At 32.3% G+C, this 12,533-nt stretch overlaps 1 protein-coding gene and 1 pseudogene across 1 annotated transcript; both read right to left on the reverse strand.

The window, feature by feature from the left end:
- Positions 1–4,720: 4,720 nt before the first annotated feature.
- Positions 4,721–5,927, reverse strand: LOC25484399 (AT-hook motif nuclear-localized protein 20; the record flags this gene model as incomplete). The annotated part of the gene is made up of 1 exon (XM_024775040.2): positions 4,721–5,927. A coding segment is annotated over one exon (930 nt), but the record flags the coding sequence as incomplete, so codon positions are not given.
- Positions 5,928–11,566: 5,639 nt separating this feature from the next.
- LOC25484400 (AT-hook motif nuclear-localized protein 20-like) lies at positions 11,567–12,299 on the reverse strand (annotated as a pseudogene).
- Between the last annotated feature and the right edge of the window lie 234 nt (positions 12,300–12,533).

The raw sequence follows: 12,533 nt of genomic DNA on the forward strand, positions 1-12,533 counted from the left end.
CTACGAGCCTATGATTGGTTTCTTGTGTTTGTTAATATACTTGCTATTTCTTTCCTTTCAGACAACCCAGTGATGTGGTATTTTTGCATCAAACAATAGTAAGTATTTATATCGTCTCCTCAGAGACTAGTGCGATATCACGGACCGTTCGACACCAAATATCATTCTAAGTTAAAGATAATTTGTTGTTTGTTTTAGAAACTAAGTTGCAAGAGTAATAGGGCGTAAAAACTTGTTAGGATTAGAGTTCCTTAATCAAGCGTCACACGTAACCTAATGACCATACATGGATTCTAGCTTTTCTTTGATATTATCACGTATCCCTCGACAACACCATTCGTGTCCAAACAATATTGTGAAATCAATTGTATCATTCAATCGTTGATGTCTCAAAGTATTGAATGATTCAAAAGTCGGTCTTATCATTTAATCGATGATTTCTCAATCTATCGAATGATAAGAAAACTTTAAGTTTGGATACAAAATGTGATTATCAAAACATCAATTCCATGTCTAGAACTTATGTTTTGATAGATGATTATTCTAAACCTAGATTCAAAAGTATTTTCTCAATCACAATTAAATCAAACATAAGCATTAAAGTGCAAGAATAACATCAATATCAAATCAAATGCTAGAACCATATATTTCTACATCAAAAGATTACATGTTAAGCTAAGATCAAGTACCTCTAATCCCAACAAAGGAGATTTAGCTACTCATTGTCATGGAAGCCTTGCAAGAATGAATTGAAAGAGAAGGATTCATTACAAACTTGTGATCTCTCAACAAAATGAGAAAGAATCCACTTTCTATCACTCTCACTCTATGAAGAACAAGCCCTATCTCTCTCTAAAAGTAGTACAAGTGAAAAATTTGAGAAAAACTAAGATAAAAAACTATCTCTCGATTGAAATGATTAAGGGCTATTTATAGAACTTCTGATCTGCTTCAACTCGCCTCGCGAGCTCCTTCATTCGCTATGGCAAGTGAAGTTCCTTCACGATTGGGTTTGTGCCACGTCATCTGTGAGGAGTTTAGGCCGCCCTAACTCGCCTCGCGAGTACATGCACTCGCCATGGCGAGTTGCTCGTTCGCCGTTGCGAGTTGATGGCGAGTACATAAGCCTTCCTGTCTCTTGCTAACCTTTGCTGCTCGCCACTGCGAGTTGGAGGCGAGCAAAGTGGTGCCCCTGCCTATTTTGTACTTTTCTTTGTTTTTTCATCTTTTCTTGGTGTCTTGAGTTAGAATCCTGCACAAATGGGTAAAGTAAGATAGATAAAGCGTAAAAAGGGCAATAATCACTTATCTCTCGGCTTTTCCCTTATAACTTGCAAAACAAGTAACAAAAGTGCCTAAAATATATCATGAATTTAACACTTCCTAGCACTTATCACCCAGCAGCCAGATCACTTGGAGAAAAGAATGAGTTGACCGCGGTAATCCTGCCAAATGTCCAAATTGATGTAGATGTTCTCAGACGGATTGGGGAGGTGTGAAAATGATAACGATCCACCGATAAACAAGGTGCCACAAGCTACCGAAGAAGTCGCAATGAAAAAATAGATGACCCAGGGACTCCGGGCAGCCACACCCACCCACACAAATAGTGTCGTCATGCGGGAATATTCTCCTACGAAGAAGATTATCTTTGGTGGGGAGTCGATTGCGAAGTAATCTCCAAACGAACATAGACACCTTTAACGGAACATGTTTCAACCAGGCAGTATCGAAAAGGCCTGTCTCTATAGGTATGGCCGACATATCGTGAGGTACTGATAAGTCCCCTTAACGGTATAACCACTAATTAGGATCAATAATCCAACGCCACCTATCAAGAGTAGAATCCTGCAAAAGAACATTACACAATAAGGACGAGCATTCCACAACGGAATCCTCTTCCCACGCTAAAAAAACGATATATATTATTTAAATTAGTATATCTATATGGGCTATAAAAATAAACAACATTTCAATTTAATAAAATGAGACTTTGCACTAGGCAGATAAAGCCAACGAATCACTTGTATGAAGTTATCGTCAAAACTAAGACCATGAACAAACAGGATATATACATATTCCACAGTCCACAGAAAGCTTATAAATAGTACTTCCATTGTGCAACACTGAGGTGACGTAACAAAGGAGAATTCTCTTTTTTGAAATAATTCGACAAAAGAGAATTATATTATGGTTTGATGAGATTCATAATTTGTTCAAAGAGCGTTAAGATTTTTTTATACAAGAATTTGATAGTTAAGACTTAAGTTAAACACTATGATACATAGATACGGGTGTGAGACTCAATAAAAAAAGATATTGGTACAACACCTAATACGAGTAAGAAGAAATACAACAAATTTTCAAAAACAAAAGGTATATGTACTTCAAAGGTTTACTTTTTAGCCAAGACTTCTACTATTTTCATCAAAAGACAAATATGTTACGCTATTTATTCATGGCCTGCACATTTGTTGTATCAACCACTTAAAAATGGATACAGATCAGTACAAGGTACACTAATACTATAGTTCAGATTCTTGTTTTGACGGGAAAATGACCTCCTCATTATTATAATTAATTAACCTATATAAGAAAAGACGATTCAAAAAATCTTTTAAGGTGTATTTAATTATGATGTAAAAGACTTTTTTTTTTTTTTTTGCTCTACATCGGGGCTAATTTCATACATAAAAAATTTTAGAGGGACCAAAAACCTACATAATATTTTATGAGGATTAAAATCAAATATTGATATATTTAGTGGGACTATTTACTTATTTGACCCTTTATTTTATTATATTAGTGAGAGTATATTTAATATTTCACAAATTTCTATGAGTGGATACATTTGTAAAAACATTCAAAAAGTGAAACAATTAATGCTTCTATTGATTTTGATGTTTTTTTGGTTTTTCTTCTTATAATAAGGATCAGACAGTATACAAGAGATCTGGAACCTCTCCTGCATTTTTTGCGCAGCTTCCTCTCCTTTTCTGATCCAATAGTTGATTGGTTCATAAAAGAACAAAAATCAGCACTAAAGAGAGAGAAAATAGGTGAATAAAAAATGGCTTAAATTATAGCAAGACAAACAACATGAGAGGAATGGTTGAAGAGGATCCAAATCCGTATACAAGAAATGTTGTCCCGATGTTTTTGCATCTAATTCAAAGATCCTAGCAATATTAATTTGTATATATATTTGGTGCTGAATGGAAGCTGTTATAATTTTATATTGGAAAAATCTCATAGCATATTGACATTTAAAGTGCAAATACTTGTACAAGTCAATAATGGGCTACCTTTACTCAACATGAAAGCTTTAAAAACAAACATTACACAAATGTTTACATACATTCATAATGTTATTAAATTCAGTAATGTCTCGACTTCTTTATTGAAGTAATCAACCACTTTCTTCACAAAAGTTATTATAACTTTATAGATTTTTCTATCATGTGCAAACTTGCATAAGTTCCAAAATTAAAAATATATAGTAATTTTTATAATAAATAATTGTTGCATTCAATAAAAACTTATTATTTTTAGTGGTCTTAACCTATGCAATATTGTAAGGATAGAAAAACCCTAACTTTATTTTGTTGATAAAATTTATAATTTTTATTTTATCTATATACAAAAGCATGAAACCTTGCCTAAAAAAACCGATTAGACTTTAAAGTTAATAATAAATGGGATGAATTTCTTCATAAACTGAAATAAATTTCGGAGATCTATAGTCTATTATAAAACAAAGAAACTCACCTACTTCCCCAGATTCCTCTGCAAAACGAATAATTTAATTGGTGTCGGAAATTTCGTTTGGAGAAGACAATTCCTTTTTGAGGGAAGAACATCTCTCAAATTTGTTGGTTTTTTATTCAACCACTTTACTTGGTTCAATCAAAGATTCGTAGTGATGTCAAATCATCGATGGAGGTATTGTTTAGGTAAAATCAACCTATCTATTTTAAGCAAATTTTTTAAGGTAAGTTCTCAGCTAACATGAAGTTTAGATCGATATCAATAAGTTGTGGGTAAAAAATAGAGTACAATTTGTACTTAATCTATTTGTATTTTGTTTACCTCTTATTGAATAAATTGATTTCTTCTAATATTAAAAAAATGCTAATTTTCTTCTTAAAAAACATATATTTAAAGAACAATTTTCTAAGATTTGGGCAGCAACTATCACTATTCACTGCAGCAAAATTCCAAATGCAGAAAAAGTTTGTGTTGAGAAACCCTAACATGCAGTGGTTTCTTTCTCTAGTTCCCAGATCATAAAAAGGTTAAATGGATGTGTCAGAAGAAGCTAATTTTTAACTTCAGTTTAAGCCCTACTCCAACTTGCAATGTCAAGAGTATATATCTTACAATAATGGTTATTAATTATTCCCTCTGTCTCAACATGTAAGCACCATTTACGTATAATAAAATGGTGCTTAGATACAGGGACTCAGGGAGTATATCTTACAAATGGTAAATGGTGTACTACTACTGGTTATTGAAATATAAATCCAATTAAGAACATGATTCCCCCCTCAAAACACAAAATTGCAAAGTCTAATCATTAAAACAACAGCATCGATATCATATTAAACTACAGATCTACAGCCATGAAATTTCCACATGAGATTAATAAAATAAAATTTAAAAAGCAACCAAGAGATATATAAAATGCAACCAACTCACCAATATACATATGTAAAGGAGATAAAACTACTAAATTATTCATTCATAGATATATAAAATAAAAAGACGCCCACAATCATATTTTTTATTCAAAACACAGAAGCAAAAGAGAATAAAAAAGAAGTTCATAATCCATATACAACAATATTACTAAGAACTAAGATGCATGCTTCCTCAGAGTCTTCTTCACAATACATATATCCTTCAAAATACAAGACAAATTCACAGATCTAAATTTGATTTTTAGATATATTTGATCTCTACCTCCCTAAATTATTCGAAAATTCACACAACTCAACTCAATAAGGTGGTCTTCCATGAGCAGCAGCCCAGGCAAGAGCCTCATGTCCCATCTGCCCTCCATTATTAGGCAACAAATTTGGTGGCAAATTATACAAAGGCATGGAAGAAGGATCTGGAAGCCCACCCTGCAACTGATGACCAATTCCTGGTGGAGGCGATCCACCAGTCGACGCTCCTCCACCTTGCACACCGCCTGCAGAATTAGGCCCTTCATTATTATCATTATCATCGTCATCAAGTGGAAGTCTCTCATAAGTAGCATTAGTAAAAGTAGCGGCAATAAGCATAACAGGTCCAACTGCAACAAGAGTTCCAACAACACAACCTCCAACAACCTGGCCCTGACCTCCAGCCAGGTACACTGTAAGACCAGTTGAACCTGGTGGAGCAGGACCAGGTAGAAATGTCCCGGTTAAGGACAAAATCTCAAACCTGCCATGAAGTGCTACAACGGCACCAGGAGCTGAAGGTTGTCTAAGAGTAACATTAGCTACAGAGCCACTTCCACTGAGAACACAAACACCGCGTTGACGCCTCCTTGCGAATTGTGCTACACTTTCTGCTATATCAGCTCCACCGGCTACCTCCATGACATGGCTCTTCAAAGCATTTGGGCTATCTCTTGTTACAAAGATAGGTGGTTTTGGTCTGTTTTTGGATCCAGGTGGTCTTCCTCTTGGTCTTCGGTTACCAACTTCGACTGCACCTTCTCTAGGTTCATCTCTGTTGTCATCGTCTTCTTCTTCATCATCGTGATTTTCGTTGATCGTTAGGTTTGTGTTGTGGTGTTTGTTTAAATCACTTGGGGAGTGGGTTCCTGGGTCAACCCCAGATAACCCTCCTTGAATTGTCCACCAAGGATTAGCCAGAACTGCTGTTGTAGTATTTCTACACTTAAGAAGAAGAAGATGATGCTTTTGTTGATGATGTTATGAGAAAACAATTGAGCTTGATTAGTTTTGTTTGATTTCAGATGTTTGTTTTGATGTTTGAAATATAGGGATGAAACAAAAAAGTCAAACTCAATAAGAAAGCTGAAAAAAGAAACAAAAGGGATATGTATGTTTATGATGACCTAACATATGATGCTCACTCACTAACTTACTCAAATGGATGATGATAGGGTAAAGGAAAGTGATGTGCTTAGAAGAGAGAATTAGATGCAATTATTGGATGAGAATCAAGTAAGGGGTTTGATTAAAAAAAAAAACACTGTCTAATTTTTTTTCTTTCATTTATTTGTTTTGTTTATTCTATTGGTTACAAGATAGAAGAGATACCAAACCTTTCAGAGACTCAACTCAAGTAAAAAGAGAGAGAATTAAGAAATAAAAATTTAGAACATAGACAGTGAGACAAAGATGTTATAATAATGAAGTAATTTGAGAAGAACACGAAACTAACTAACTGTTTGAGGAGGACAAATTAAGGAGAGAAAAAGTGTTTTTGAATAAATTGATTTCATTACTGTTAGTGTGAGCTGTGTTGTTGTTGACATGGGGAGATAAAATATTTGTTTTCTTACTTACTTTATTGATTTTGTCGTTTATTGATATTCCATACGTTCTATGATAATCGAGTCATTTGTTAAAATAAAGTGTTCCAAAATATTTAATTCATCTCATTTTTCAATACAATATTAATTATTTTTTTTATTACTCTCTCTGATCACATTTATAAGGAAAAACATTTTAGATAATAATTAATGTATTCAGTCACATTTATATGATAGATACATTAATGATTCAATGTACCTAAAAAAACTGTTTTTTACTTATAAATTTGACCGGAGGAAGTATTAATTACTACTAATTTTATCACTCTCAATTTCATATATTTTAGTTTGCATTTATACATTTTTTTCTTAAATTCGTGAAATGAACACAATACTCAATTATTATAAGAAGAATGGAGTATTATTTAAGTCATTAACTACTTGACCAAACAAATAAGATAAACAACAGTCCAATAATCCCTTTCTTAGATGTATGACAAGTGGCAGGCATGTAAAAAATCAATGGCCGAGATTAAAATGTAAATGAACCTTTCACTGTTCCCTTTCTTCTCCCTCTCACGTTTTCTGCTTCCTTAAGCGCTGCCGTGAAGGTCAATGACTCCGCCGTGATCCACCACCACTGTGTCTTTGTTCTTCTTATTACTCACAAAACATCTGAAAGAAAACACAATAGAGACGCTCCAAAAGAGATCATGTAGTTCATGAAAACATCTCTGCTTGTCATCTTTCGTCCGACATGATGTTTCGACAAGGCTCGTTACCTCCACCACGCTGTGTCGAAATTGGCAGAATTATGGGCCTTTGCGGCGGCGATGAAGCAGTCGAGGGAAGCAGAAAACGTGGGATGAAGAAGAAGTAGTAGAAGTAGTCTCTCAAAACAAGTAGAATAAGTTACTCCAAATGCAGAAAAAGTTTGTGTTGAGAAACCCTAACATGCAGTGGATTCTTTCTCTAGTTCCCAGATCATAAAAAGGGTAAATGGTTGTGTCAGAAGTAGCTACTAGCTAATGTTTAACCTCAGTTTAAGCACTACTACAACTTACAATGTCGGGAGTATATATCTTACAATAATGGTTACTATAACAAAGGGTAAATGGAGTGCTACTAATTGTTATGAATAATAAATTTAGCGGATATCCATCCTTAATCTTCTACTTTTCTATAACCTTTATTAATAAATGTATGATTATTAATTTTTAATTGATTTGATCATTCACATACTCAATCATGTCCTATAGATAAGACTCATATTTTAGTGTAATAACACACTTGTAAAGAAAAGAAGACAAAAACTCTTAAATTCTCTTGATCTTGTTATTTAGTTTATTTCATTAGCACGAAGTATGAAACTCTAATCAACCGATGTTCGAAAGTTTATAGCCAATAGTAGAGTTGTGGAGATGAAGGTAAGTTAATGTTCCACTAAGAGGTAATATTGATACTTTCTTGTTCCTAATATTGATTTGTCATATTCTTGTTTGTAGTGGCCGATAAGTCTCGGTTACAGAATTGAATTTTTTTTTTATTTTTTTTATATTTTTATATATTATGATTAGTGTTTTCTATTCCGTATACTAATTAATTAATCAGCCATTCTTAGGTAAATTCTATCCGTCATTCTTAGGAAATTCTATGGTACATCCACTATATTTAAGTGTATTGGTACACTCACTCTTTAAATTCAAAGTTAAATGAGTTGATTTTTGAAGAAAAATCTTTTTTTTTTATCATTTATAATTATAATAACTAAATCTTATTCATCAAAAGTGTCAACGAAATAATTTTTTATTTTTTTAAATTTTTATCACTCATAATTAAGAACATTCATTATTTTTTACGATAATATGTAAAAAAAAGTTACTATGATTCTTATAAACAATTAAATGATGCTTTTTCTTATGAAATGTTGCTCTATAAACTATAAATATTGACAAATAGCTATATATAACAAATTAAGAAAGAGAACTTCTACGGTACACTCACAAATCAATATTGACACATATTATTGTAAATCAGGAGTTTACAAAATCATATTAAGTTTGTTGTTGGCTAGACCGGTAGGGTCATCTTGAGTATATTACAATGCGAAGAAAAAATAGTTGATTTTTTTTTTTTTTTTATGGATATGTATTGAAGAGTTAGAAGTTTCTTCAAATTTAATAACTTTTTTAATTCCCAAAAAAAAGTTGATAATTTGAGGAAATGGGTCTCACATTTGGGGAGATTTTTGAATCAATACACACATAACAATCATGTGGACCAGATATATATTTTATAAATTCAATTGATGCATCAATTATGGTCACATGTATGTTTATTGTTGTTAACTCACAACCAGAAGTTTGTGAGAGTATTTGACTAACATTTCATTTTACTCATTTGATAAGTATTGAATGTATATGAAAATTGATATCAAACATTCAGTAACATATATTCATTTTTAAGAATGGACTTAAAGATCCATTCATTAGACGACTAATGTTAATTGTACGATCAATACTTATAAGATAAGATCTTTCAACTTTGTACTTGAGAATATAACATCTTGCATTATGAGACATTGATTCACATCAAGCCAACAAGTTATCATATACAGATCGTTCCCTGATACAAAATTTGAAGTTTGGTTTATTAGGCTAATATTTACTATAGAAGCATTTTTTTAATGTGTTGTGTATGATTCAATTGCTCCAATACAATGCGCTTAGAGGAGTTGTAAACGAATATTAGAAAAATATACTCTCTCCGTTTCAAAATGATTGTCGCTTTAGCCAGTTGCACACATATTAAGGAATGGAATAAAGTAGTCAAATGTCATAGCAATTTTACCGAATTATCCTAATCAACTATTGGTTTGTTTTTCATTAAAGAAAAAATAATACTTTGAAAGTAGTGTAACATAGTATTATTTGAAGGGTACAATTGAAAAGAAAAAGTTATTATTGCATTGGAAACTGAAAGTGACATTCATTTTGAAACAATTTTTTTAGGCTAAAACGACACTCATTTTGAAACGGAGGGAGTATTTGATATGAATCTTCATATATTATAAAGTATATTGAGTTAATAATTGAACACATATTTTCAGCCTAGTATGTTGTATCAATTGATGAATTTATTTTCCCAATATTAGGGGGAGAATAAACGGTCAAATATCTGAAACAAAAGTTTAAATGAAAATTTGAAATAAATTACTACTATCTAACCATGATCTTGTATAGACCAATCTCAGCCAGAAGTTTAAAACATGATTTCATTTGAAAAGTTACGCAAAATAAATATATAATGTTAATGCTCATACCATTAGAGAAGTTCGGGTTGGACAATCTAATATTGTAAATGAATTTCTAATTCACCTTAAGCATGGTAGAGCAGTCGGTTCCACATACGAAAATCCTTGAAAATGATCTCAAAAGAAAGATGACCCATGTGAGGATATAAAAATTTCAAAAGAGAAATTATACATAATTTATCTTTTAGTTCTAGCAGAACTTTTCAGGTACCTGAAACTTATGAGAATATAGAGATCTCGATAAACTATGTCATGAATGAAATGCGATGGAACCAAAAAAAAGTCAACGTTGACAATATTTTTATACAAAATATAGCGTTATATGTGAAAAATGATAACGAGGATCGTGAATCATAGTCTATTAAAGATTAGGATATTACAATGATTGACATAATATAAAGATGCATTTTGTGCAAAATTAAATTAGCTTTGCAAAGCGAATGGTTTTTGGGTCAGTAGTCCATTATGTAAAAATAAAATGAGAATTATGGATTATCTATATGTAAAGTCGGACTTATCGTTCATGAGTAGTGGTTAAAAACTACTATTAATTTTGAATGGTTCATGAGTATTCACCTGAAGTGAATTATAGCAACACTTGAAAGCTGCAATCTATCTATATATGAAGTACATGTTACAATATATTTATATGACTCACTTGATATTTTTATATAAAGTTTTCCGAAGAAATTATTTTATCGGGGCATGCAATTCATATTCTTGAAGAGATTACTTAATCAACTTGAAATATAGAAACATGTTGTATGATATTCTTAGTGAATATTTTCTAAAGAGAGGTATAAAAATGATATCATTTGTTCATTTTAAAATAAATCTGAGAACTTCTGAAGAGTTTTTTGAAGATGATTTATTAAATAATAGATATCGAGATAAAATATGTAGGAATGATAAATATTTATTTGAGATTACAAGTTGAATATTTGAAGAATGACAATCTTTTAAATCATGAAACTTATATAGCAAAGTGCTAAAATGGTTATATATAGGAAAATCTCATTTGTTGTACACTTCAATGATTGTCTGAGAACTTGATTAAATAATGAAGAACTAATTGGTCTTGAAATACCATATTTTAGTTTAATTGAGCAACTGGTATGAAAGATTGATCTTCATATTCTCGAAGATGGTTGTTTAGTTGAGAGGGAGAAATAAATATATTCTGCACTCTTTTTCCTTAACCATGATTTTGTTCCCCTGAATTTTTTTGGTAAGGCTTCTAACGAGGCAGATATATCAGATATCGTACTCTTTTTTTTTCACTGAGATTTTTTTCCTACAAGGTTTTTTCCATGTAAGATTTTAATGAGGCATGTCCATTATGGACATTCAAGGGGGAGTATTATGAATAATAAACTTCATGGATTTCCATCCTTAATCTTCCACCTTCCTATAACCCCATTAGTGAATATATGGTTAGTGGTCCTTAATTGATTTGAATATTCACTTGCTCAATTATTTTCTATAAATAAAACTCATATTTTAGCGTAATGACACACTTGAAATGAGAATAAGACAAAAACTCTCATCTTCTATATTTTTGATCTTGTCATTTAGCTTATTTCATAAAAATAATTCATATACATCAATATTACTAAGAATTAAGAAGCATGCTTCCTCACAGTCTTCTTCCCAATACCCTATCCTTGAAAATACCAGACAAATTCACATATCAACATTTGATTTTTAGATATATGATCTCAACCTCTCTAAATTGTTGGCAAATCAAACAGCTCCACTCAATAAGGTGATCTTCCATGAGCAGTAGCGCAGGCAAGAGCCTCATGTCCCATATGCCCTCCATTGTAGGCATCAAATTTGGAGGCAAATTGTACAAAAGCATAGAAGGGTCTGGAAGTCCACCCTACAACTAATAGACAATTACCGGCGAAGGCGATCCACCAGACGTTCCTCCACAATGCACAGCGCCACAGAACTAGGTTTTTCATTATTATCATTATCATTGTTATCAAGTCGAAGTCTCTGATAAGTTGCATTAGTAAAAGTAGCTGCAATAAGCATAAAAAGTCCTACTACAACAAGAGTTCCAACAACAAAACCTTTAACTACGTGACCTTGACCTCCATCCAGGTACACTATAAGGCCAATCGAAGCATGACCGAGTAGAAACTTCCTAGTTAAGGACAAAATCTCAATCCTGTGAAGTGCTACAACAGCACCAAGAGCTGAAGGTTGTCTAAGAGTAACATTAGCTGCTATACAGAGCCACTTCCACTAAAAAAAAAAAGCACCACATTGACGCCTTCTTGCGAATTGTGCTATGTTTTTGGATCCAGGTGGTCTTCCTCTTGGTCTTCGGTTACCAATTTCAGTTGCATCTTCTCTAGGTTCATCTCTTTTCTCATTGTCTTCTTCTTCTTCTTCATCGTGATTTTTGTGATTGTTTACGCAAGATTCAATGAAAAAAATCATAAAAATGTGGTCATGTCGACTTGATATTAGAACATACATTTATATGGAGTGATTAGATTACACTAGTGTAGCATTTAAGTGATGTTGCACCGGTCGATAAAGTTTAAACGAATACAAAATTTTAAACTCTTAAACAAATTTGAAATCATATGGTATGTTATTGACTCATCAAAACTAAGGTATTATCCGCTTTTACTGAACGTCATTAATCTCATGTTCCCCAATATCAAATTGAGTTAGAATTAGGTAAAGTTTACATGATAAATTGATGTT

This window comes from Medicago truncatula, chromosome 1, assembly GCF_003473485.1.
Source record: "Medicago truncatula cultivar Jemalong A17 chromosome 1, MtrunA17r5.0-ANR, whole genome shotgun sequence".
Taxonomy (NCBI): Eukaryota; Viridiplantae; Streptophyta; class Magnoliopsida; order Fabales; family Fabaceae; genus Medicago; species Medicago truncatula.